At 54.9% G+C, this 25614-nt stretch overlaps 9 protein-coding genes across 9 annotated transcripts; 6 read left to right on the top strand and 3 right to left on the bottom strand.

The window, feature by feature from the left end:
- Nucleotides 1-797: 797 nt before the first annotated feature.
- Nucleotides 798-2240, bottom strand: JCM15063_004830 (uncharacterized protein; the record flags this gene model as incomplete). The annotated part of the gene is made up of 1 exon (XM_076677490.1): nucleotides 798-2240. One exon carries the CDS (start codon nucleotides 2238-2240, stop codon nucleotides 798-800), a length of 1443 nt encoding a protein of 480 aa, XP_076535576.1.
- A 305-nt stretch (nucleotides 2241-2545) lies between these two features.
- On the bottom strand, nucleotides 2546-5812 carry JCM15063_004829 (uncharacterized protein; the record flags this gene model as incomplete). Its single annotated transcript, XM_076677489.1, has 10 exons — nucleotides 2546-2796; nucleotides 2863-3136; nucleotides 3202-3292; nucleotides 3360-3662; nucleotides 3726-4018; nucleotides 4085-4415; nucleotides 4493-4845; nucleotides 4908-5407; nucleotides 5476-5644; nucleotides 5738-5812. The coding sequence occupies 10 exons, from the start codon at nucleotides 5810-5812 to the stop codon at nucleotides 2546-2548; spliced, it is 2640 nt and encodes an 879-aa protein (XP_076535575.1).
- Nucleotides 5813-8699: 2887 nt separating this feature from the next.
- JCM15063_004828 (vWA domain-containing protein) lies at nucleotides 8700-10832 on the top strand (the record flags this gene model as incomplete). The annotated part of the gene is made up of 11 exons (XM_076677488.1): nucleotides 8700-8772; nucleotides 8857-8883; nucleotides 8981-9000; nucleotides 9115-9212; nucleotides 9281-9301; nucleotides 9383-9674; nucleotides 9751-9811; nucleotides 9878-10122; nucleotides 10189-10272; nucleotides 10334-10702; nucleotides 10779-10832. The coding sequence occupies 11 exons, from the start codon at nucleotides 8700-8702 to the stop codon at nucleotides 10830-10832; spliced, it is 1344 nt and encodes a 447-aa protein (XP_076535574.1).
- Nucleotides 10833-11280: 448 nt separating this feature from the next.
- JCM15063_004827 (putative peptide hydrolase) lies at nucleotides 11281-12798 on the top strand (the record flags this gene model as incomplete). The annotated part of the gene is made up of 6 exons (XM_076677487.1): nucleotides 11281-11606; nucleotides 11673-11881; nucleotides 11936-11957; nucleotides 12019-12091; nucleotides 12158-12334; nucleotides 12394-12798. 6 exons carry the CDS (start codon nucleotides 11281-11283, stop codon nucleotides 12796-12798), a joined length of 1212 nt encoding a protein of 403 aa, XP_076535573.1.
- A 505-nt stretch (nucleotides 12799-13303) lies between these two features.
- Nucleotides 13304-15705, top strand: JCM15063_004826 (uncharacterized protein; the record flags this gene model as incomplete). The annotated part of the gene is made up of 12 exons (XM_076677486.1): nucleotides 13304-13408; nucleotides 13472-13916; nucleotides 13979-14107; nucleotides 14171-14449; nucleotides 14514-14764; nucleotides 14821-14907; nucleotides 14973-15002; nucleotides 15076-15154; nucleotides 15217-15263; nucleotides 15343-15395; nucleotides 15465-15505; nucleotides 15575-15705. 12 exons carry the CDS (start codon nucleotides 13304-13306, stop codon nucleotides 15703-15705), a joined length of 1677 nt encoding a protein of 558 aa, XP_076535572.1.
- Nucleotides 15706-16339: 634 nt separating this feature from the next.
- Nucleotides 16340-19643, bottom strand: JCM15063_004825 (cullin family protein; the record flags this gene model as incomplete). The annotated part of the gene is made up of 15 exons (XM_076677485.1): nucleotides 16340-16364; nucleotides 16434-16636; nucleotides 16703-17000; nucleotides 17059-17230; nucleotides 17303-17561; nucleotides 17626-17772; nucleotides 17835-18128; nucleotides 18194-18489; nucleotides 18562-18709; nucleotides 18767-18934; nucleotides 19018-19097; nucleotides 19172-19265; nucleotides 19333-19385; nucleotides 19497-19535; nucleotides 19604-19643. The coding sequence occupies 15 exons, from the start codon at nucleotides 19641-19643 to the stop codon at nucleotides 16340-16342; spliced, it is 2316 nt and encodes a 771-aa protein (XP_076535571.1).
- A 358-nt stretch (nucleotides 19644-20001) lies between these two features.
- Nucleotides 20002-21468, top strand: CAP1 (Cap1p; the record flags this gene model as incomplete). The annotated part of the gene is made up of 4 exons (XM_076677484.1): nucleotides 20002-20322; nucleotides 20400-20971; nucleotides 21049-21140; nucleotides 21209-21468. 4 exons carry the CDS (start codon nucleotides 20002-20004, stop codon nucleotides 21466-21468), a joined length of 1245 nt encoding a protein of 414 aa, XP_076535570.1.
- A 245-nt stretch (nucleotides 21469-21713) lies between these two features.
- Nucleotides 21714-22839, top strand: JCM15063_004823 (alpha/beta hydrolase; the record flags this gene model as incomplete). The annotated part of the gene is made up of 2 exons (XM_076677483.1): nucleotides 21714-21897; nucleotides 21965-22839. The coding sequence occupies 2 exons, from the start codon at nucleotides 21714-21716 to the stop codon at nucleotides 22837-22839; spliced, it is 1059 nt and encodes a 352-aa protein (XP_076535569.1).
- A 734-nt stretch (nucleotides 22840-23573) lies between these two features.
- On the top strand, nucleotides 23574-25507 carry JCM15063_004822 (DUF6534 domain-containing protein; the record flags this gene model as incomplete). The annotated part of the gene is made up of 11 exons (XM_076677482.1): nucleotides 23574-23601; nucleotides 23702-23734; nucleotides 23798-23936; nucleotides 24015-24033; nucleotides 24115-24171; nucleotides 24248-24462; nucleotides 24549-24560; nucleotides 24631-24717; nucleotides 24779-24911; nucleotides 24981-25264; nucleotides 25339-25507. 11 exons carry the CDS (start codon nucleotides 23574-23576, stop codon nucleotides 25505-25507), a joined length of 1176 nt encoding a protein of 391 aa, XP_076535568.1.
- Between the last annotated feature and the right edge of the window lie 107 nt (nucleotides 25508-25614).

The raw sequence follows: 25614 nt of genomic DNA, 5'->3' as shown, positions 1-25614 counted from the left end.
CCTGATAGGCGGTTCCAGAAAAGACAGTACCAGGGGCAATGAATGGCCCACGTGGAACGACTTTGAATCGAGAAGGTACGGCGAGTTCGCTCTGGGTTATTGCGAGCGCGAAGGAAGAGACGAATGCCAGGGCGAGGCTGATGGCGAGCTTGAGCTTCATTAGAGGGTAGGTGACGATGAACAGCGGTAATGCTTTGCGAGACAAGATGAAACGCAGGGGGAATCGACTTTTAACGGAAAAAAAAAAGACAAAGGGAAGTCGGGACAAAGCGCATCGTCACGCCAAGAAGTTGGTCCGTGGGGAGACAAAGACGACCGTGTGGCGTACAGTATGCTTCACACGCACGGGAAAGCGACAGCTCGCCACTGCGCATGTGCCCGATCCGCCGCGTTGCTGCTCTTCAGCTTTCGATGCAGGCAGCGGTCTACAGCAACGCGATCGCGCACTGCGGCGGCGAAATTAGCCAAAGACGCTGCATCGAGCTTGATGCAGTATAGATAGGGGAAAACCAGGCCCACCAAACCTGCTAACAACATCGATTGCGGTACTGCTACATTCCAAGCTGTGGCACACTTTGCCTTCGCTTTTTCAGGCGTTCTTCCAGGAGAGTATTCCGTCGGGGTCCGCTTATCATGTCGCATGAGCCGGCGAAGGAAGGTAGCAGCTATGATCAGCGTGTCAAGTTAGATCGAAGAAGAGCTCTGACTGGCAGATGGCAGAATTCCATGTACAACAACAATAGGCGAGGTGTTTGAGAAAAGATAAACATGTAAACGAGTAAGCAACAATAGCACTGTCATGTCTTGACGCTGAGAACGCTGCGAATGCGCGATTCCACCGACTCAAATTCGTTCTCCATCCCTGCCATCACTTCCCTCGCTTCCTCGGCAAAATTCCGTCTGCCTCGCAGTCTAGACTGATTTTCAAATTCTGTGACGAATTGTATACTCTGGTCGAGGTGCGCCAAGTCGTCCTTTATCGTCGTGACCTGTGTCCGTAGAGCGCGGACCTTCCGACCCATATCAATGGCCAGGACTGATTGCACTTGAGATGCATCGCTGACCGAACCGAGTGCGGAGAGGAACGCGGTAGTGAGACTGCGTAGATGTTCGAGCTCCTGAGCGAGAGAGACAGTCGGGCGCGAGTCCGTCGCCCCGTCTTCGTGTTCGGATCCATCTCGAGTGATTCTCCCGGCGGATTCATCCATATCACCTGGTAGCGGATCCAGTTCGGCAAGTATGGCGTCCCAACTTGCGTCATTCCGGGAGAAGCGCCGCTCCAAATCTGTGACATCACGGACCTGAAGGTCCCTGGATCTTGAAGCGGCATCAACAGACTTGACGAGTGCAGACGCGAGAAGTTCGACATCTGGTAGATGCGTTGGATCGGTCCGCGAAAGCGCAGGTGTTGTTGATGCAGACCCAGCTGAGGAGGGGAGATGCGAGCCGAGTCTGCGACGGTCGGCAGACGAAGGAGCGAGAGGGAGTCTGTGTAAGCTGTGTATTCGCTGTAAGAAGGTTGTGTTTAAAGTGATAGATTCTTGAATGGCCGCAACAGTATCGACGAAAGCGCCTTCTATTTCGTCTTCGGCGAAAGCGTTTACAGAGGTCGTATCCGCATCGTTGGCATCCAGAGTCACATGTGATACCATTTCGAGATCGTTGGGCATGGTCGGATGCATCGGCGAGGCTAGTCGATGTGGCGAAGTTGAGGGAGAGGGAATTCGGTTGAGGCGACCAGGCACGTGATCTACCACATCCTTTGCCAATGCGGGATTCCGGACAGCATCACGAGCCTCAGACGAGTTGTGCTGGTACTGGTCTCTTCCTGCGTCGCCAATAACACTGCCTCCTTCCTCCTCTTCGACCAGACCCAACTCGCTCATCAAATCCATGCCGTTGTTTCCCATACTCGAGATGCTCGAGAGTTCGAATGCAAGACTGAGCCGACCCTCCTTGATGGCAGCATCGTCGTCGGTGACTGTCCTCCGCTTTGGTCTCTGCGCCGAGGAACCGTGTCCTGTCGAATCGTCGTCATCTCTTCGCTGTGTCCCGAGAACATGACTCGAATCTTCATCCTGTTCGAAGTTCAGATCGTGCGAAAACTCTGACTGATGATCGAGAAAGTCGTAGGCTGCTGATGAGCCAGCTCCAAGCGAGTCGAAATCATTGAACGATGCTAATGAAGGGCCGGACACGTCGAAGTCGGCGAAGGCTGGATCGAGCGTGTCTTCGTCCATTGAGAGCTACTTGCTCGAGAGGGCGATGCAATGTCTAAAGCGACAGCTACATCTGCCATCTGAGAGCAGCGCTGCGTTCATTCAACACGTACACGTGTCATATCTCACGGAACGCCTAATTTCGTTACTATTCCTTTGGCCCGGCCCGATACCATGATGCAGATGCATCCGCACAATTGTGTGATGAGTGGGAAATTACGTCGATCCAGAACAACGCAATAATGCCCAGAATCCCGAGCGTGCATGAACATTCGGAGGCTTCCACCCTTCGCAAACACGGATTGGACAGTCATTGCCGAATCATGCTACACATAGGTCCACTCTCCGAGCTCTTCCGCCCACCGAGACAGTTCTTCCTTCCGGATGTGTTCGAACTTCTTCGTGGCTGGCACCCTGCTCGCCTCCGAGCCACCTTCCGCTTCCTCGACGGATGATTTCGAGTCGTCGCCGGGATATTGTAAACCGAAACCCCGGCCGCCGACCACTGTCGAGTACGGCACAAAGCCTGAGCTCGTCAAGGCCTGCTTGAGAGCTTCAAGAGAATCTTGCGAGAAGTCTGCAAAGCGCGCACACTCAGTCGGTTTCGCTCGTCGGTATCAGCAGATCGGACATTGTAACTCACCATCAGGCAAAAGCGTCACCGCGCAGCCACCCCCGCCTGCGCCAGTCAACTTCGTGCTCAATCGCCAGGGCTCGGCGTTGGTTGCAGCACGAATGGCTTCGAGCGAGGCATGTCCAACTCCAAGCGAGACAAGATGGCGGTGATTTTGGTCGATGAGACTGTTCAACTCTGCAAGCTGCTCCACCCGCGGCAACGACGGTGATGTGAGCGTCTTTTGAGCGGCGTCCGAGATTCCCTGAATCGAGACAAGCAGAGGATTGATGGTGTCGGGTTCCTGTTGAAAGAAAGAGAGCGTGAGTTCAAGCAGATGCAGGATGTCGATGGCGATTCTCTAAGTACCTCCAACTTGCGCTTGGCAACTCCAGCAACGAGGGTCTTGGTGTCGCGCGGAACTTGGCTGTCCGTAAGCAGGAAGTTCAGACCCTGGAACCTGTGTTTGGGAATCCGGGTAGGATAAGCAAGATGGCCTGCAATAATCGGGATTGCGGAAGGCTTACCCGGTGATAGTTTCGAGACGTCCGTCTCGCCCCTTGACAGCCTTCTTGAAAGCAATGGCCCCTCCGAGCGTTGCTACAGTGTTGTCAACGCCACTTGGGGTCCCGTGAATGACTTTCTCTGCGAGGAAAGCCCAAGCATTGACGACGTCGGCTTGCTCGCGAGCGATTCCCGAAGCAGCGGGATTTGAAAGAACGCCGTGGGTGTAAAGAAGAGCGGAGGATAGAGCGACCGAGTATGCTGCGGAAGAGCCGAGTCCGGCCGAGATCGGGAGGGACGATCGCACAACGTAGGCTTGACTGGGCCTGTAGGGTGTTACAACCGAGATCAGCGTCGGCCTAGCGCGAGAGGTTACTTGCGCGACGAACCGTGTAGAACCAGACAGGTGCATGTACAGATAGAGGAAGGCTTGGGCAGCTTGTACAGCTTTCAAAATGTCGGGTTTGACGTAGGAGTTGGCCAACAGAGTGAGGAGCTCCTGGTCGGGCGATTCGTCGCTTCGGGGTGCTTTCTGGGAAGAATGTACTTTCTCCCAAGGGAGTGAGGAAATGTCCCATGTCTGAGAATAAGAGAGATCTGGAAGATGCAATGAGATCGAGGCATCGGCACGAGACTCGGCGAGGCAGTAGCATCGCAGGTCAATTGAACTCGCAATGGCGGTCTACCGGATACGTTTACGGTTGTTAGTTCGGAATGAAGTGCCAAATACGCAGGAATCGGAACTCACGACTCCATGGACGACAGCGTGTTCTCCGAAGAGGATGACTTTGCCGGGCGCACTGGTGATGAGGCTCTTGATCTTCGCTTCACCGCCACGCTCGAGGTTGTCCTCAGATACTCCGCTTGAGAGCTGTGTATACGCAGACCCTCCTGGTAAGACTCGCTCAAGTTTTGCACGCTCGCCCGCTTCATCGATTACTCGGACTGCGCCGGCCTCTAGTAGAGCAGCTTCGAGGTCGTCGATAAGGTCGTCGGGGTCTTCGATGCCGACACATAGACGGATGAGATCTTCGGGAAGGTTGCGCGCTGCGCGAACGGCTGGGTCGATCGAGGCGTGTCTGCAAGCGGCGACATGTCCCGTCAAGGACATCCGTCAGACGCGTAGCTGAGTAGCAATTAATGGAGGGAAACGCACGACATCAAGCACGGCATCGAGATCAGACTGTTGATACAGCCGAAACTGACGGAGATTCCCCACAGTCTCGCACTTCCAACGATCCTCTCGCTGAGTCCCACATCGCCGGTCTCGAAACTGAGCACAGCTCCAGGGCCCTTCGCAATCCGGTCGTGCACTTCCTTGCCGGGATGACCGGGAAGACCAGGGTAGTTGACCTTGAAGCCGAGATCGGCCAGATAGTTGGCGATCAGGATTGTGTTGGCTTGTTGCTTGTCAATGCGAAGCGAGAGCGTCTTGACACCTCGCAGCAACAAGAACGAATCGAAAGGAGATAGAGCATTGCCAATCGAGTTGATCGTGAATGCAATACCCTGCAAGAGCCATTCCATCAGTTCTGCATTACTGTGACAGGGCCAGGCACCTGACAACTCACCTTGGCGATATCGTCGCGGTCGCAGCAGATGACACCGGCCATAAGATCGTGGTGACCACTGAGGTACTTTGTTCCGGAATCGTAGACAATGTCGGCGCCGAGCTCGAGCGGTCTCGCGAGGTACGGGCTCATCATGGTGTTGTCGACGACGATGACGGCATCCTGCTTGTAGCGCTTGACGAGTTGCGCGATCGCCTCGATGTCGGCAATCTGCAGGAGCGGGTTGGTGGGCGTTTCGAGGAGGACCATGGCGACTTTCTGATTCGGGTCTTGAAGGATTGGGAGAAAGGAGCTGGGGTTGGTCGTATCGACGTGGTGGGTGGTGATGCCGTTGTGCTCCTTGAGGTAGCCAATGAGTCGATTCGAGCCGCCGTAGAGATCGTTGCCGGCAATGATGTTGTCTCCTGGCTTGAGCGAGCGGAAGATGACATCAAGGGCGCCCATTCCCGAGGTGACAGCGAATGCATGGCGAGCGGACGAGATCTTGGCGATGTGGTGTTCTAGCGCGAAAAAGCCAGGCGTGAGCAGGCGGCCCCCCACCTCGTCCCTTTGGAGGGAAATTGCGCACCTAGATGACTCCTGGTTGGGTTGCCGCTCCGGCTGTAGTCATACGCGCCCCCCATGCCCTTGAACGTCGCCGTCTGGTAAATCGGGACGCTAGACGAGCCGTGCTGGTCCTTGTGCGAGGGATCCGGGTTGTCTACCGTGGCACATTGCGTTGCGAATTTGTATGGTCGCTAGCAGCAGCAGACAGAGTATCAGCTCAGCCTGCTCGGGACAACAGCCGGCGCACGCAGTCTCGGGTACGAGTGGAGGGCACGGGAACATACGGAGCGGAGAAGCGAGGCAGATAGTGATGGCGCATGTTGCGAGACTGGAGTCGACGAGCCCGACGACGAAGCCATACTTGCAGGCGCAGGCAAGCGAGTCGCTGTGATGGTGGTTGAGGAACAAGAGCTGGAGTGCCGATAGTGCGTTATCCGAGACCTCGATTGAGCACATCATCCGGACCCGAGTCAACTCTGGTCACATGGCTTACCGGGCTCCTGGGCACGACTCGGTTCAAATTACGCACTCTTGAGCGGATCTAGTCTCGTAAGAGCCACCGGAGTAGAATTTACATCCGAATGTCTCAATCGTCGTGCGCTCGTTGTTGGACTTTCGAGACCGCCCGCCTGACAGCGTCATCTCTGAGTCACATTACTAGCCACGCCCACGGCACAAACACAATCCAGACCTCAGAGTGATCCCTTCTGCGAGCTACTGTATCAGTAAGCGACGCGACTCTCCCTCATCTTTGGCCACCCGCAGCCGAGTGTGACAAGTTCGCACAGCCTACTAAGCCTCTATTTACCTGAACGCCAGTCTCCATTGTCACGCCAGTCTCGTAGATCAAGAGCCAAGAAACCCCAGCGCCGACACACTCGAGACAAGAACCTGCTTCCCTCAACATGTCGAAGCATTCACCAGACCTGATCATGTGCCGGTAGGTGACGCTTTTCCTGCTTGAATGACTGGCTTTGGACCCTACTGATCAGCCATCTAACCTCTGCAGGAAACAACCGGGTATCGGTAAACCTGAGCCGCTCAATCAGCCAGCTATACAGTGCTTCATTTAGCTAACCAGCTTGGTGGGTTCTCGTGCGAAACAGCAATCGGTCGAACGTGCGAGAAATGCGACGGCAAATGGTGAGTACTCTCGCAAGCCGTCCAGCGCAACTTGGAGAACTGATTCGCAGGTCCCTCTGTTGCAGTCCGATATGCGATTCTTACGTCAGGCCGGCAGAGCTCGTACGTATTTGCGACGAGTGTAACTTTGGCACATACGGCGGCAGGTGTATTGTGTGCGGCGGTCACGGTAAGTTGCCTCGCCAAAATAACGTACTGCTCTTACAGATCAGCTGACTTGCGTGAGCTAATCTAGGTATCTCGGACGCATATTACTGCGCTGAATGTGTGCGGCTGGAGAAATCAAGGGATGGATGCGTCAAAGTCAGTCTATTCTTGATCGCTCTCGGTTCCGAGGCCTGCCAGTCGCGCCCAGCTACTCACGCTGGTGTTTGGCTCCGTAGATTATCAACATCGGAGCATCACGGACCGACGCATTCTACACGCGGAAAGCGGCTGGCCAATTTGTCAAGGGATAGGGGTTCCCCCATGTCGCTCGAAACTGCAAAGACTAGGAATTGCACAATGAAACAGTGTGTGGTTCCAAAGCTACTGTTCAAGATACTGAAGAGACATTACCGCTGTCCGAACTTGGCGAGGGATTGACGATTGAACACGCGGACAAGCAAGTAAAGGATGTTCCGCCGACCTTATCTCCTGATCGGATCTCCACGAAGACGGCGGGCGAGCTGCATGTCTTTGGGACTGACGTGAAAAGATGAGGATCGGTGCACTACGGGTGCCGGCCAAGGGAACAAGATTTACGTAATGGTGACGCGCTTAGCATGGATCGCACAGAGGTTGGTGTCTACCACAACCAACATACGGTCAATCTCTCCGACAAGCACCAACATCGAGCAAACGGACCGGCGAAAAGATCGACCAAGCTGCACGGACAGAATCCAGTCAGATGGCCATCAGAAAAGGTTATTCGGCGACTCACTAATGCTCCGCTGCTTCTTGCAGAACTCCGAGGGCCGACGCTTGGAAACGCTTCATCTGGTTCTCGCCGCAGAGATCGAAGGCAATCTCGCGCACCACACGTATGAAGCTGTGCGCACGTCAGCGACGCTCGCGTCTTCCTCCCTAGTCAGTCACGTACGGGGCTTTGCGAATCAAGAGCTCCGTGCTCTTCTGATAGCGGCGTATCTCGCGTAGAGCTACCGTACCGGGTCGGAAGCGATGGGGTTTCCTCGGTTTCTTCGCCGCACCACTTCCTGCACCTGAGGGGCGACTCGTCGCGCGAGGTTTCTTCTTGCCCCTGGACAATGAACGCACTTGGCTCTTGTGTTTGGCCTTGACCTTCTGGCGTGCCATCTGAACGGTGAAGTAGTCCAGTGAGAACTGCTCAGTCGCGGGATCAGATGTTGCTCGGGGCCATCAGGAAGAGGCACAATTAGAAAGGTGCAGGACATAGGAGCTCCCAAGAGCTCACACGCAGGCGCCGAGACTCTGTGTCAGATCGAGGGTGTAGGTCGAGAGCGATGTCAGTGAACGACAGACGCGCCGATTCGGCTTGTCTCGTGTTCGTCCTTTCGTCGAGGTTGCGTGGTGGACCGCGAGCTATAGAGCAGTCGAGAAGTAGCCTGACGTGTGCATTCAGACGGCCGGAAGGCTTGCCCCTTGTCCCGTTGACCGCAGCGCGGTGCAAGCGGTTCGTGCAGAAGCGCAGCTAGAAATTGATCCTGTACCGCTCTCCTTTGTAACCCTGAGCCACTCATGGTCACAGTCTACGTGTCATTCTCGAGCGTATGAAGTTCGTTTTAACGAGTCATGAGGGCCGCTCACGCCCGCCGCCGTGTTCGATGTATATGGCGGCATGGCCACTAGCATCATGTAGCAACTCGGCGGATCCGGATCGCAAATTGAACCTCAGCATGAACTCGATTTTGCGAGAGCAGGTTAGCGAAGCGAAGGAGGAAGAGGATCAAGTACAATGGGGAACACTCGCTCATGCAGACGCGCGGAACGTTCTCTTCCCCACCTTTCTTCTCGCAAACGTACGATCGGAAACCTCGGCACCAGCTCGCACAATTCTACCTACGAACGCGGGCACGTGGCGACGTCGCCCTGAGATACGTCCGATCCGGACCCGCACATCGTTCAACATTCTGTCCTTCCACAATGGAAGCCGCTCTTGAAGGAATCGACTATACGCCCTTTGCGGTACCGCAAGCTCCAGAGCGAATGCTCGATTGTGAGGCCTCCTCCGATTGATCCTGGTTGCGCTGACGTCTGCGATGTCTGACCCTCCACCATCTTCGGCTGTCATGCATCGCAGTGGTCTTCATCCTTGACTGTACAGGATGTGAGTCTGCTCGGTTACTCCGCTAGCGTATGCTCATGCGAGCGAATCCGACTTCGCTGACCCGGTTCGCTCTTTGCACCTACCTCTCGATTCATAGCAATGGGATCGTACATTGCGGTGAGTCACGTATAGGATGGCAAGGAACCTCAGGCGCACGCGCTTGATCGACCGATGTTCATCGCAATGTCACCTCCACATGTTATATGCTGATTCTCATTGAATGAGCGACAGTCGGCGACGAGGAACATCGAGCTGATTTGCGACAACATTGTGCAATCCGGAAGGCTCACGTCTGCAGCATCACTGCGGGTCGGACTCATCGCGTACAGGTAAGTTGTGCTCGGTCATGAAGGAGAAACGCTAATAACCTTCTGCGCCTTTCACGGAAATTTCGTAGAGATTATCCTCCGCAAGACAAGTAAGCTCATCGGTCCTTGCGGCTGCTGTACATCACAAAGAGCAGACTGCAGAACCTGATTCGACGAAATTGCTCCGTCAGCTCGTACATCACGAAATCTTTTCCTTTCGACTCGTCCGTCCAGAATGTTAAACAGCATCTCAAGACACTCTCGGCAAGCGGAGGTGGAGACGGGCCGGAGGGCGTGACAGCAGGGATGAAAGCGGCGTTAGAGCTCGACTGGCGACAGGACGCAGCTAAGATGGCAGTTTTGATAGCTGATGCGCCCTGCCATGGCATCGGCGAGTACGGCGATGGCTTCTCCGATGGTGGACCCGATGGTGAAGATCCATTACTGCTCGCACGTCAAATGGCTCAGATGGGGATCCCCTTGGTACGCTTCGGTCCAGCTTTCGCCTTCACCACTCCGGACCGGATCGAGCGCGCAAGCTGAAAAACTCTCTCTGCAGTTTGTCGTTGCCTGTGAACCGGCTCTCTCAGGTTATCAGTTCGGCCTAGATTTCTTCCGCGGTAAGGGTCTCTCTTCATCTTCTTGCACAAGCTAGAACTCACACGGAAGAGTCATTGTGCTGGCAGCTCTCACGATCATCACCTCGGCATTACTCGTTCCCTTGACGACAGCTGCTTTATTGTCGCACGTCATCGTTGGCGCTTCGCTCGAGCATCTCGAAATGGAACGCCTGATCCAAGAAGTGGGAAGAGCAGTCGCGGAGCGGATCCATCTCGGTCTGCAGACAGTCGATGACGTGGCGAAGGAGCTGCATGAGAAGCTGCTTCTGAGAGGAGAAGAGACGAAGCAACTGCAGTTTGAGAGTATACACGTAAGACTGCTCGTCTCTATCTGAGACCCGAAGACCGATGCCTGACGATGTGTGTTCAATTGACAGCGAGAAACTGACGAGACAAGACATAACGTCGAGACTTTCATCAATGCGCCTAGTCTGCAAGCCGCAAAGCCGCTGCTACAGAAGGTTTGCCGAGTACCGTCTGTCTTGCCTCTTTGCATCGCTCATCCTTTTACCCTGTCTTCAGGTGCGAGGGTCTCGATTCACGGAGAAATACCTGCAAGCCCGCTATAATTCTTCGTTTGCGCGAGGTTCATCAATGCCTGGAGCGCTATATCCGGCGTTACCGCCTCGGCCTGGGTCAATGGCAACGAGCTCGCATACACCTTTCACGTCGCTCGGTAGTGGAGGCTTATCTCCGCCTTCGAGCCCTCCGCGGCGGGTGGTCCGCGATTTCAAGTCATTCTCGGCTAGCAGTGGGCTGTCTGTCGCGAACGCACCGCTAGGGCACGCAAATGAGGGCTTGCAGACCGATGGGGATGGTACGAAGATGGATGCCGATGAGGAACTCGCCCAGAGTGTCGAATTGCGATTCGCAGGTATCAGTCTGGAACAAGTAAGTCTCGCGACTGCCATAGCCCGGACACGCTTGGACCTGGGCGAAAGCTGATTCGATTCTTTGGGGCTTGCAGGCGAAACGAATCACTATCGCTTCAGCTTGGAGAACAGCTCCTCCGAGAGCTTGATTCGCAGTGCTGCAGTACATTCTCCACAGACAGTCCCGAACTTTTTACTCCCACCGAAATCCTTTTGCATCGACGTGTACTGCTGTCTCGGGGAGAATGCATGCGCTTTGTCCTTCGGCATTAGTGCTCAGCGATTGCCAGTAGCGGAGTTCCCGAACCAGGCACCAGCTATCGGCATGAGACCACATAGCCGACGCCAGAATCGCTACTGTTGTCAGCTTTGTGCTTATAAGCATTGAATAGCATTGCGTCATTTTACGTCGGTGTGATCTTGGAACGGCTCGCGTTCCAGAGGGCCTTCCGCCACGTACCTACACCGAGCATAGTCGCATTCAACAACCACGAGACTGATCACTAAGCTCTTATCGCCAATTCTCGGACAGTGCAAACAAAGCGGACTCCCCACAAGACCCGCGGTGACCCGATATCGATTACATCTTCATCCTACATGTGCGGACGATTCGCCCTCGGAATCGAGTCTCAAGACCTACAGGAACAGCTAGGCAGGCAGTACTTCGGCTCTGGAAGGCGACGAGAAGAGACCGAGCGGTCACAAGGAAGATCGAGGGATGTACAGCAAGACCAACCGGATGATGGCGCTTCGCACACTTCCACGAACGAGCGAGATCCGGGCGGGGATCGATCACTTCAATGGTCGTCAGAGTCCGGCATGACTTGGAAACCGCGATACAATGTTGCGCCGAAGTCGGGCGGAGTGGTGGTGCGAAGAAGCTCGACAGGCTATGAGTTGTCCGTTCTGAAGTGGGGACTAGTGTGAGGAATGAGCCCGCTCACACAAGGGCACTTCGGAGCTGACGTGACATCTGGCTGAACTGGAAGTCCACATTGGACGAAGACACCCGATGAAGATCCTCATTCGACCATCAATGCGATGATGGAATCGGTGATCGAGGGCAGACCGACTTGGCGAGTGCGCGAGACGAAGCGCTGCCTCGTGATAGCACAGGGATTTTACGAATGGGTCACGAAAGGCAAGGAAAAGGTGCCGCACTTCATCAAGCGATCGGATGGCAAGCTCATGGTATTTGGTAAGTCCAGATCAATCGTGCTCTATCCTGTGCCCGCTGATATCTCGCGATCAGCCGGTCTTTGGGATTATTGCAAGTGAGTTGCGCTTACTTTGCCCATGAACGCGGAAGTCCCGATCTAACGGATCAGCCTGCAGCTACAAGGGCAATTTTGATCCTGTTTCGACTTATACAATCATCACTACTCCAGTCAATCATCAGCTCCGACAGGTAAATCGCTACACTCATAGCCCACTTTGCATGAGTATCGCGCTCATCACGTTTGTATCTGCAAAGATCCACTCGCGCATGCCAGCAATCCTCGACACGACCGAAGATATCGCCACATGGCTGTCTGATTGCTCTTTCGACAAAGTCAAATCACTATTGAAGCCTTTTGAGGGTCAGCTCGAATTCTATGCCGTGGATAAAGGCGTTGGCAAAGTCGGCACAGAATCGGCAGATCTCATCAAAGTGAGTGCCCCATTGGCTTCAAGCCGCCATTTGTAGACTCTCCTGATCCTCCTTTCCAGCCTGTGGCGCAAAAGACCGGATCACTCGATTCACTTTTCGCGAAACAGAAAGCAAGCTCGCCGACGAAACTATCTACAGATCTCGACAGGAAACCTCGACCCGCAAAGCGTTCACAAGAGAAAGGGGTACCGTTGAAGCGCGAGTCAGATGACGTCGTCCTGATGAATGCAGATGAAGATTCGAAAGCTAAAACGGAACAGCTATCCAAGCTTGCGCAGCGGGAAGGCACTGCCCCGCTCTCAAGGTCGAAGAAGCGGGAAAGTGACGAAGAGGTACAGGAGGCCCCCGAGTCACAGTCAGGAGGGGCTAAAAAATCGGCCGAGAAAAAGAGGAAAACGGACGAACACGGGAATGCGACAATCGAGAGCTTCTTCGCTGTCAATAGCGATTCTGGGTCGTGCTGATTGAAGCTACTCTCTGGGCGGCATGGTCTTTTGGATCTGCGCGCGCACTCGCTTGGCGCTGCAATGCTAGCTTGAAATACTCTTATTCAATGGGCACGTGCGCGGATCGCTATCGATTCCGAGCGATCGATATTTGCGCATCATTAGTGAATCCGACCTAGCTGCTTCTCGATCCTTGAGTCTACACTATATAAATGGACACTTGAATAGAGAGATGGTTGGATCGCCGGAACCACCTTAAACAGTGCACGTGACGGTTACTGATACGGTCATAAATCCCTTCCGTCGACCTCCGTCGAACAATCGGGCGAAATGCACAGGCAGAGATAAGAGATAATGCGAAGGCGCGTAAGCGGACGTGGCCAGGCCGAAAAAGCGGGTCAGTTGCGGACGGCCGAAGAGGGGCGCGCGCGGGGCTCACGGATGTCCTTGGAGCGGTCGCTCCCTCTCTGTCTCTCTCCTTCACTTCGAAACCACACGACTACATTCTATCCTGATCAGCAAGATGTGCGCGCACTCTTCAACCGCCGCCGATCAATCGGCCCTACTTCAAGCGATCCTGAGCGAGCTGCAGCAAGTCAAGGTCAATCAGACCTTGTTCGAGCAGAAGGTGCGCCCGACAGTATCTCGCCGTCCTTGTTCATCTGCTGACCATTGGTTTCTGTCCTTGTAGCTCGAATCGCTTGCGCTCTCGCCTGCATCCCCCACATCCCCACCTTCCCTCAACGGGCACGCGTCTCCTTCATTCTCCGCGCTTCCGCCTCCTGTACAGGCTCAAGCCGCGCCAAATGGGGCATCCGCCAGCTCCCCGACTGCAACGCCGCTCGTCAAGGCAGTGGACGAGCCCCTCTCGCCTTCCCTCGTTGCCCGCAAGGATGCGGCGTCGAACGGCTACTCGCAACGAGTCATCCTCACGACCTATCCTGGACAGGTCGGCATTCAGCCGATCCCGCTGCGATGGGGCGCCGAGTCTGCAGAGGCGCGAGGACCAGTTGTCGCTTCTCGCCAGGCAACGTCGCTCAAAGCAAGGAATGCTATCGGAGCCTACGCTGGCAGCTACTCGATTTACAAAGCGCTCGCAGCTGCGGCCGGCTTGATCGACCCAAAGCATCGCCCAGGTAATTGCCTTCTTCTCCGCTTGGAAGGCATAGCTGATCTGGCGTCTTTTCACCGGCCGCAGACTATACGAACACGGAACCCCCCTTTGTCATCCCTCACAACCCTTCCTGGGACGGTAAGCACAAGATTGTTGCTATCGACCCGTACGGTCATGTCGTTCCAACCGCCTTCAAAGAGTATCTTGACAAGGGTGAGTTTCTGTTGAGCTCGTCAGTCGCCACGCACCCTGTCTGACGCGCCTTGTCTTGCAAAGGCATCGATGCTCGACCTACGATCAGTGTCACCAAAGCGCATCTCAAGCTCAACGACTTCGACGAGGCTGTCCGAGCTGGAACTCTGGAGGTTGATGGCAAAATTGTGGTCAACACGCCAACCGACTGGATCAAACAGAACCGCGAGGCAACCGAGTCGGGAAGGACAGCCAGAAGCGAGGACGACGCGGCCGGAGTCAAGTCGCTCAGTGGAACGTCAGACGCCGGAGTCGAACTGAACACGAGTAAAGTTGCTCTCGAGCCAGTCTGGTACCTGCCGGGTAAGCTCACGTCAATTACACCTCGGCATTCACAAAGTATACTAAATTATAGCGCCTCTCTTAGGAATCGCTGAACGTTTCAACGTAAGCGAGGGTCACTTGCGGCGCTGTCTCTTCGAGGAGACCGGCGGCATGTATCCCGAGCTCCTGACGCGACACGACCTCAAAGTTTTCCTCCCTCCGATTGGAGGCATGACCGTCTACATTTTCGGCAATCCCGATTATCTCCGTGACGAGTCCAAGGAGCTTACGCTCCGCATTCACGACGAGTGCAACGGCTCGGACGTATTCGGATCAGATATCTGTACCTGCAGGGTAAGCCACTCGACCCATGTTCGCTCTGACAGCATACTGACATCGTTCGTTCAAAGCCTTATTTGATTTACGGAATCGAGGAAGCAGTCAAGTGTGCGCAGCGAGGCGGTGTCGGTTTGGTTGTATACTTCAGGAAAGAAGGGGTAAGAGAAGCCTCACTTGTCCTGTACAAGGTCCTTCGTGACTGAGTCCCCTCTTCTTCATTCAGCGAGCTCTCGGTGAGGTCCTCAAGTACCTCGTCAGTTTCCTTCCACTGCTTCCATGTCTCGACGGCCGCGCACAAGCCAACTGACAAGTTCATGCACGGACAGGTATACAACGCGAGGAAGCGAGGAGGCGACAACGCCACCATGTACTTCAGGCGCACGGAAGACATCGCTGGTGTCAAAGGTAAACGAGCACTCCTCGCTGCAAGCATGCTCACAAGCTGACGGTCTTGTGCCCCTGTTCAGACATGCGCTTCCAGGTCCTTATGCCCGACGTCCTTCACTGGCTTGGAGTGAGGCTTTTTCGCCCGACGGCAACATTTGTGCTCTCAGAAGCTGTGCTGATCGTTCACCCTTGCATTGTACTCACAGATCAAGAAGATTGACAACCTTATCTCGATGTCGGATCTCAAGTACAACCCTATGTGAGCTTTAGCCTTGGGGTAATCCTTGACGACCGGGTTTATTGACGTTCTCGACCGGTATGTGCACAGTGTGGATTCTGGTATCAAGGTCATTCGACGCTACGAGCTTCGTGAGTGTAACTTCCACTTTATCGCTGCTTTCCGGTTCTGACTGTTTTCTCTTTTTCCGCTGTACACAGCCGACGACCTCATTCCTCCCGACTCGGCCGTCGAAATTCAGGCCAAAATTGCTGCGGGATATTTCTCGACAACAAAGGTTGAAGATCTTTCCAAGACCGTGGGTCGTTTGTGGGAGGATTTGGCGCATTGATTTGCTTGTGTACGAGTACGGTCTTTCTGTGCAATCTTCTCGAGTCTTACTTGTCGCCGCGAAGCCTGAGAAGCGTTACAAAGTAAGCCTGTGATAGAGGTCAGCCCGGGTTCGGCGCGAAAGGGGCTTCAGCCTGCCTCTACAGCGTTTCACCTCAATGCGTAAGCTGAGCCGACAGAAGATTTTGAGAGTCGACTACGGAAGAGTCGCCGGGGCGGCAGGAGAAGCATGGCACAGACAAACGCCGTCATGCGAGAGGAACGATAGGTAGCCCAAGTGCTACATTGGGCTTCTCCGGTTTCAAGAGCAGCGTACCGCGAATTTCATACGGGTGCCCGGCAACTTGAGCTGGCATTGAAAGGTGGGTATCTTGGGCAAAGGAGGGAAGGGGTGTACTGCTTACAAAAGGTGTAGTAGAGAGAGAGCAAAAGGAAAAAAAGTATCAAGCAGATGAGACGTTCAGAGTACAGCACAGGAGAGCATAGCTTCGAAAACACGGGTTGAACGAGGAGGCGGAAGTGGAGCTGCATGCGAAGGAGAAGAGCTTTTGGGTTGTTCCAGCCGAACAAGAGAGTCGGGAGGGGCGAAAACCTTCAGAAGGAACGACGCGAGGAATACCGAAAGGAGTTCGCGATCAGGCGAGGTAGTTGTAAGTGTCCCTGCTCGGATAGGTGTTTCATCAATATCAAGTCTCAGCGAATCTGGGAACCTGAGCCGTAATCGCTCACCTCGCATCGGCATCGCGCTCGAGGTATTCCTTGTCCAGCAGGACGTCGATCGCCTTTTTGACATCCGGAACTCGCGGCTGGAAGCGAGTTTTGAGCTGATCGATCGTCTCTGCAATGAGCTGTTGGTGCTTGAGGGTCTTGCGAGATTTCATGATGCGCACGATCGCGGCTTGGATCATCAGCTTGCGGTCTTCGTCCACATGCTGAGAGATACGAGCGTAAGCGCTTTGCGGCCACACGGAGAACACCGAGCTTGAATTCGGACTCACCTTGAGCACAGTCGCTGATTCTTGCTTCTGATCAGCCTTGATCGGTGCGTTCAGGTTGACCTTGATCTTCTTGCTCTTGAAGCCCAGGTTGAGTTCGTAGTTAGTTCCCTTGAGTTCCAAGACTCGTGCCTTGGTCAAGAGACCGAGAACAGGTTTGAGCGTCTCCGGTGCCATACCAGTCCCTGTTTCGATTTCGGCGTAGGTGAGAGAATCGGAAGTGTTGAATTGGAGGAGGATGCACGCCTGGAAAGTCGATGTCACGAGGAAATATTTGGTGCCGGTATACAGAGTACGCAGTCTGACCAGTCGTCTCGTCAGCACAGGCGCAGAAGCACGAGATGACCGGATTTCCTCACTCGTTGCGAGAATGCTGCCAGATCCAAGTCAGTTTCCTGCCCGAGTGCTTGTTCATGTAGTAGTTCTCGAAGCGTTGTTTTGTGGGTACGAGTTCAGAGGGCATATTCAGACCCGTTGAAGGAGCAGTGAGGGGCCAGACCCCTTGGGCGAGAACAAGGATATTGAAGTCGACTGTGACGGAGCGACGCTCGACGGGTTAGCGTCACGTACTGAACCTCCCAGCGGACAGATCCAGGTACGTACCGGTTAGATCAGCTTCGTCGTGGGTCTGAGCCATCTTCTCCTTGAACTGAGCGTTGGTGTCCTTGTTGATGGAAATGTCCTGGAACATCCTTTGCAATTTGCTCGTGTATTCGAAACCGCAGGCATCCTTGAGCTTGCCAATCATACTCGATTCGGCGTCGTCTGAGGCCGATGATTCGCGAATCAGTCGGTTCGCAAGCATCTTGGAGTAGAACTTTTGGAAGACGTCCTTGTCTTCGATGTACTTGAAGATGGTCATCTGCTCGCACAACACGAGTCGGTCAGTGTGGTCATGCAATGAGCATCTCTCGTTCTGATCTCACAGTGTCGGCGAGAGCTTGTTCCATGTCGGCGTCTTCGTTCTGTTTGTTGCTCTTCTTCAACAGCGAATCGGTGTATTTGGCCAAAAGTTCTGGAGACTTGTTCGGGGAGGAGCAAGCCTTGTTGCGATTGACAAACTCGCGGCAAGCCTGTGTCGTCGCGTCAGCTGTCAAATTCAGCCCCGAAGTTTGAGCAGAAGGAGGAGACCAACCCTATCGAGACTGCCAACAAAGCTCTGATCTCCCCTGAACGCTTTTCCGACCATGTCGACATTCTTCTTGTGCACCGACAACAAGCTGTCGACATAGGCCTTTGGCTCCACCTGCGCATCTTCCTTGGCGCCCTCAACAGCCGCTGCGGAACCGACGGCACGCTCGACCGATTCGAGACCAGCCTTCTTGACATGCTTTTCGAATCGATCGCGGAGCGGATCGAGACCGGCAGGAATGCGGGACAGGAGAAGGTACATCCTTTGAAGGTCTGGCTCTTGCTCTTGGTCCAAGAGCTGACACGGGCAAGCGGATCAGAAACATTACCGCATCTATGCGCAGCTAGGATCGCAGCACGCACCCTTTGGAACTCTTCCTGCATCAATTCCGAGTGGTTCTTGACGAGCACCTCTTCGCACTTGCTCACGAGTCCCTTCCTCGTGCTCGTATGGAGGTACAAGTCGACGCGGTTCTCTTCCTCCCCGAGTCGTGCTTCCGCCTTCTTCATGTACTCTGTCACCGAGTTGTCGCCAATGAACTGCTCCGATTCGGCCCGGTAATACGTCTCGGTCGCGACGAGGAAAGGTTTCTCGAACGCTTCTCTGTACACTTCGAGGTTCTGTCGATTCGAGTCCGTCTCGTCGAGTCCGAGTGCGACTGAAACGGAATGTATCAGGTGGGAATCAGCTACCTTTCTTGCATCTCGAGAAGGAAAGGGGCGAGGCTCACCGAAAGAGTCCATGACTTTCTTGACGAGCTCGGTCTCGATCGTTTCTCCGTTCCGTTGCTGCTCGATGAGCTTGAGGACAGCATTTGTGAGTTTCAGTTCCTGCTGTACGTGGGTGTAGAAGTGATCTTTCCACGTGACGAGGGAGAGCTACGGGAAACCGAAGGTCAGGAATGATCGCCGAGGTCGACGGTGAACGGCGCTCACAATGTAGATTAGGTAGACGTTCTTCCTGCCTTCGTCCTTCTCACGTTTGACCCAGTGCCGGTTCAGGTAGGTGAACAAGCGGTGGACGTAGGTGGCTCCGTTTGTGTAGCGATCCCATTCCTTGACGTAATAGCGCAGGAGAGCTTCGTCCGAGAGATCTTCGGCGGCCTGATTCACGCGCGAGGAAATGTTCACAGGGCGTTCAGTGCCAGTCAAGTAGGATAGTCAGGCGAAGGCGAGCTGGAACATACCGCTCGGACTTCCTTGAGATGGTCGATCCAGTACTGCTGCAGTGCTTTGTAGAGGTCGGCACCCATCAAGTTGGCACCACCTGGGGGTAGGACAGGCGCAACTGAAATCAGTTTGGGGCGGTTCGACAGTGAAAACAGGGGAGCGGGAACGAACTTCTTCCGGTCGAGCTGACTCCGAGGGCGTCATTGACCCCGCCACCGTTGTTCATCCTCGAACTGGTACAGTAGTTGTACGCGACGGTGTAGAGCTGCGCTCGCATCGACCGGATCTGTCAGCAAGCGCAAGAGCATAGCACGGCGAGGGCTGCGGCATACCTGCATGTACTTCTGGTACGATAGTCCCTCGGTGAGCCGAGTCATGAGGAGATCTGTCGAGCGGTGCAATGGGGCCTAGGTCAGTCGAGCGAGCCGGGACGGGCTTAGCGAGTCGAGGGCAGCAGGTGCAGCGTGTGACCGAGCGAGAGGTAGGCGGCACTTACCGACTCCCTCCTCGAGGAATGCCCATGTCGCATTCAAGTCTGTCGAGCGGCATGCGAGTTAGGGTGAGCGCATGCGGGCAGCAGCTGGAGCGCAAGTAGCGACGCACCTCGCGAGTCTGGTAGATTCGTCTTGGGCGCGGGCGGCATCTGTTGAGGTCGAGAGTGAGTGGATCCGCGCTTGACGACAGGCGATTTGAGCGAGTTGCTGCTCACACTTGACGGCGAGCGCGTCGATGATGGCGGAGTACACCAGGCGCGCGCGCTTTCACAAAGTCGGTCAGCACCGCGGATCTCGCTCCCGAGCCAATTTTCCACAGACTTGGAGATGCGCATGCAATTAGCTAGATGATACACAGAGTACTCGTGCGGATTATCGGCAAAGTATCGAACTAGAGCTGTAAGACGAAGGATTTCCCCCACTTGTATCAGGTTGCGATGCCACGGCCGCTCCTTCCGCTCCCGTTCCGCTTTGCCTCACTGACCGTACACTGCGACAGTACCTGTTATGGCATCGACGCTCGAAGACCGACTCGCTGCAGCCAAGGCGTTCCTGGTGCAGTCTCCGCCGGGCGAGATCAACGACGTCTTCACCGACCTGCGTGCCATCGTCGCAGATGACCACGCCCTCGAGCAGGCCATCCTGCCCGCGCTCAAGCAGTACAACCTCGAGCAATTCACCGTCGTCGAGCTCGACCGCCGTGATGGCCGCAAGCCCGCCAAAGTGATCGTCACGCCTGCGTCCGAGATCCCGCAGCCGGGCTCGACTCGCGACTGTCATGTCAGCTGGAGTCAGGACACTTCGTTCGAATTTGATCACATGACCGCCGTGAGTGCCTCTGTCGCCGCGTATCGCCCTATCAGGCGCTCTCGCCTGATCCCCTCGTCATCGATCCGTGCATGCAGACCGCGTCCAACTTGGCGCCAATCCCGGAATCGGAACTGTACGACGACGAGACGAGGTCAACCCTGCGAGCGATCGACTCGGTCCTGGTCAAGCATGTCGAGAATCACTACCACGACGGCGTCTGTGCCGTGTACCCGCTGCCCGACGAACGATACCCCGCACCTGCACCTGCAGATGAATCGCAACCCGAACGAGATGCTGCCGGACCAGTCGAGACCTCGGCGCTTCCAGTAACCGACACGCCGGGAAAACCAGCAGAAGATTCACTCGCGCAAGACCTGCCCGAAACCGCGAGCGAGAGCGCACAAGTTGCGATGGACACGGCAGACGCTGCAGCAGATGCGCTCGAGGAAGGCGTCGAGCAAGGCTCAGAAACCGTGCCCGCCGAAGGAGCGCAAGCAATGGATGTCGGAACGCCTGCAGAACCCGAACAGGCTCCGGAGGTCGCAGAGACGGACGAGCACGAGGAGGCCGCTGAGCCTGCCCCGGAAGCGCAGAAGCGTCCGCCAAAGACCTCGAGGCTGTTTGGACTGTACCTCGTTGGAAACAAATACAACCCTAGCAACTACTGGTCAGTTTTCACCGGACCTGAACGAATCTGTTTCTTGTGCCCCAAGCGCGTTCTGAACTGTTGAAACTTCTTCCCAGGACCGGCCGATGGAGATCCAAGTATGTTGTCGATCACGAGACCGGAACTCTGGAAGGAACGGCCATGATCAACATTCACTACTACGAGCAAGGCAAGTGGGCTCAAGATCTCCCTAATGGTCAGCAGCGAGACTGAACGTGCCTGAACCTGCACATATAGGCAATGTACAACTCTCGACAACGCTGACCTCCAAGTCGCAACTCTCGCCGAGCCCGACACCCGAGCAGATTGTCGCAGCGATAAAGGCGTCAGAACAGTCCTTCTCGTCCTCGCTGTCGTCGACTTACAGTGTCCTGTCGGACGACACGTTCAAGGGTTTGCGAAGGGCGCTACCCAAGACTCGCAGCAAGATCGACTGGAACAAGGCGAGCGGGTACCGGTTGGGAGCTGAGCTTGGCGGAGCAGGTGTTTCGCAATAGTCTACATGTCGTCTAGTGTTGTACCGTAGAGCTGTCAGAGCGCGAATCGGAATTGAGACTGTTGGGGTTTCCCCACCTGAGATGCCGACAGGAACATAGGTTCCGGCCACGCGTTCCGCTGCTCGCTGCTTCTCTCTAATTCGTCGTTCCTCTTCGAGACCCTCGAACGGCACGCTTTTTGTACTAAGCGACCTCCGTCGACTTTGATCAGCCTACCCTACCCTTTCCCCAGATTGTTGAACGAGATGTCCACAGACGGTCCTCAAGATCCCGCTAGGCCACAGCCCGACGCCCGCATACCTTACAAGTCGATCTCGGATCATGACATTCATCTCGAGGTGTACCTGCCGACATCCGAGCAAGTATCGGCAGCCGGAACCGGTTCGAGTTCAAAAGGCCTTCCAGTCTTTCTCTGGCTGCACGGAGGAGGTGAGCTGATCCAGGTCGAGTTTCCGCTCTGCTATTCTGAGAGCTTCGCTGATTACACATTCGACAGGATGGTTCGATGGAGCCGCCAGCGATTGGAGTCACCCGATCCTGTTCTCTGTGCTCGCGAGAGGCTGGGCATTCGTCGCAGTGGACTACAGGCTCGTGCCTCAAGTAACGCTGCAAGACTGCGTACAGGATGTCAAGGATGCGTGTCAATTCGTGCGGAGTGGAAGCTTGAACGAGAAACTTGGACGAGCCAAGCTCGATGGCGAACGGCTCGCGCTAACGGGTTCGAGTGCAGGCAAGTCGTATTCGCGCGAATCAGCAGCTTCGATACTGATCGCAGTCTTCGGTGCGTCCGCAGGTGCCGCTCTGGCCATCTTTGCTTCGTACACCATGTCGCCGCCTCCCAAGGTCGTGTACTCCCTGTACGGAGGTAGCGACCTGTCCTTCCCTTCGTTCCACTCTACTGTCGCTTTCCCTTCGGGTCACATCCCCGAATCAGAAGTCTCGTCTCACCTGTCCCCGACTGGACCGGTCGTCTCGCACTCTCCGGCCCAAGTCGATTTCTCCACCCTCGTCGCGCAAGGCAGGACGCGTGCCTGCTTCTGGGCTTTGCAAGAGGGAAAGGCCATCGAATTGTCCGTACCAGGCCTCGAAAAAGGCGCAGAAGATCCGTTGCTCGATCCCTTCATCGCGAGCAAACTTGTCACTCCGACCACCCCTCCGACAGTACTCGTGCATGGGACCGCTGATCTGATGGTGCCCTTTGCAATCAGCGAGAAGCTTTTCAACACGCTGCGAGCGAACGGAATCGACACGGAGCTGTTGCAGCAAGATGGGGCCAACCACGGGTTCGACATGATTCCGGGGGTCTGGGGCGACAAGGAGAAGATGAAGGTCTTTGAGCAAGCAAACGACTTTGTTGCTAGGTATATTTAGACGATGTTGGCTACAGTCTTTCGAATCAAGTGAGTTTGTACCTCCGAAAAGCGCATTACGCACGGCCGCCCCTCGCCCTTCTTTCAGCCAGTCGCGAAGAAACCCTTCTTTCAGCCAGTCGCAAAGAAACATACTCTTGTTCGTAAGGACTGGTCAGCAGCCCAGAGACGGCGCATCGACTGTGGGGAGCCTTCGAGCAGGATCCTCGGCGGCGATCCTTTGTTCTGAACCTCTTCGTGGACCCCGAACCTACTCTCGCTTGTCGCGGTCAATGTCATCGGCTGCCGTTGGTGATTCGCTTTTGGGCTCTAGAGGCTCGAGCGTTCAAGTTGCGCCCTACGAGAGAACGGACCGCCACGAATGAGAGTTTCCCTTTTTCATCGCGCACGGACTGTTGGCGTCGCGCTCTCCATTGTCCCAACCTCTCGCAGGGCGTTCTGAACGGTACGTGCGGCATCATGCGTGAGTTGTCGGGAGTGGACAAGAAGGGGAAGCGGTCCGAGCAATGGTAACTTCGATGAAGCCGGAAGCAAGAGATTACCCAGCTGCAGCTCCAAGCTCGTGCAGGAACAACAATCACTGGAGAAGCACCTCGAACAAAGGCTTCAAATCGGAACCTCTTGCTTGCCATCTCGAACTTCGTCGACGAGCTCATTGTCTGCTCCTTTTTTCATCTTTCTTCCCAAGCACTCCTTCTCTAGCACTTTTTTTCTCAACCTCAGACAAGAAACAATATGAGCGACAATATGAGCGACATCATTGGTTCGTGCCGCGGTCCCTCGGTTCATTAAGTCGACTTTCCGAGACTGACTTTGATCGCCATTTGCTTGCTTTTCCCCCTTCTGGTATCAATGAGCTACAGCGGGTTTGATAGGGCCATTCCTTATTGGCTCGGGTTAGCTCCTTTACGCTCGAACGTATACTTTCCTCGTCTGACAATTATCGCTGGTTACGCTAGTCTTGGCCTGTTTCCTGAGCGGCATCACCTCGACCCAAGTCGTGCAGTATCACCTCAACTTCCCCAACGACCGCAAGCTCTACAAATCGCTGGTGTATGGCTTGTGGGCACTTGACTTGAGTCACACCGCGCTTGCAGTGTAAGCTCGACTCTCACCGCGGTCGCGTGTACGCGCTACTTTGGTGTTTTAGAGCTCACGTCTGTTTCCCTCGCTCAGATGGAGCATATGGGGCTGGGTAAGCTGAGTTGGACGAGCGGTCCCGATCAGGCTGCTCTTCGGAGATCATTCTTACAGTCTTTGCCTTCCGCGCCTACAGTGCGTCTCTGAATATGGTGATATCGAAAACCTCGCAATGAGCCCGTGGTCCTACGGTGTAGGTTACTTTGGTTTCTATCGCAATGGGTAACTTCGAGCTCACTATATTGCGCCTCGGTTGCCCGACGTCACAGGCTTGTCAAATTCAACTCGGGGTCATGGCGCTTGTGATCCGCTTCTTCTACGCTTACCGGGTCTACATTGTCAGCAAACGCAAAATCGTCGTCCCGATCATTATCGTCATCCTTTCGTTCGGATCCCTCGGCATGGCCCTGACTGCCGCAACCGTCGTCTTCACAAAGAAATACTTTGACAAATTCCACGGATTCAACGACTGGGGAATCTCGGTGTAAGCACTCGTTCACGAATCGCTCATTCTCACTCGCTTACTCAAAGGGAGATCTGACTTGATTTGTGATTCATGGCATGAAACAGATGGCTGGCACTGTACGGCTCACCTTGACGTGCGATATTGATTACCACTTGATGAGCTGATCAATGCCCGCACTTGCTACAGTGCTGGGCTTGCGGATGCGGTTATCACCGGCTCGCTCGTGTACTATCTCGCAAAGAGCAAAACTGGAGGACTACACAACACCAACTCGTGAGCTTGACCTTTGCCGCTGCGACAGCAAGAATGCCGCTGATGGTTCGAGTTATCACAGCGTCTTGAACAAGATGATCGAGTTGCTCGTCAGCACAAACTTCCTGACCTTGCTTATCGGTCTTTTGTCAGCCATTCTTTGGTGGACTCACGCAGGTCATTGGTTCATCGCTGCAAACCTCTGTATCGCCAAGGTACGTCTGAGACCCTGCATATGTCGTGTGTGAGCCTGAACTGATCTGGTTCGGGTTCTCCATTCGAAGTTCTACTTCAATTCGTTCCTGGTCTCGCTGAATGCTCGCGTCGAACTCGAACGTCGTTTGCTCCAGGGATCGAATGGTCACGGAGAGTCTCATGGGCTCGTGAGTCTCGGCGTACACTCGACGACGACGAAAACGATCGGAGGGGGCGGCAACAACAAGCGCGACATGCGCACGGCCCTCGGATTCGGCCTTGAAGACTGTGAAGGTCGGGACAAAGTCGCACCTGCTACTCGACGAGGGAACGGCATCAAGTCGCTCGGTGCCGGGATCCAGGTCGTTACCCAGTACGCCAATTCCTTTCACGCGATCGATTCCCAGCCAGGTTCGTAGCCGCTGACACACCGTTTCACTTGCGCAGCCAGACAGTCGTTACGGATGCCGAGATCAACTCGGGCACGTACAGTCCGCACTCATATATGGAGAAGGACCTCGAATATTTTGCAAACGAGAAAGAAGGACAAGACGATGGGTCTCAAACACCCGTCCATGCGACTCACTTTGCTCCTCAAGTCGAGCATAGGATTTGAAGAGGACTGTCCTCCGGTGAATAGCTGCTGTATGTGCGTATCATCTTGCCTCCGTATGTGTGATCATGTCTGTTCTTAGTTCTTCTGCCGTCATGTCCCATCTGCGC

The sequence above is a fragment of the Sporobolomyces koalae genome, assembly GCF_050403365.1.
Source record: "Sporobolomyces koalae JCM15063 DNA, S_koalae_JCM15063T_v1_ctg8, whole genome shotgun sequence".
NCBI classification, from domain to species: domain Eukaryota; kingdom Fungi; phylum Basidiomycota; class Microbotryomycetes; order Sporidiobolales; family Sporidiobolaceae; genus Sporobolomyces; species Sporobolomyces koalae.
This window is presented reverse-complemented; position numbering and strand designations above follow the sequence as displayed.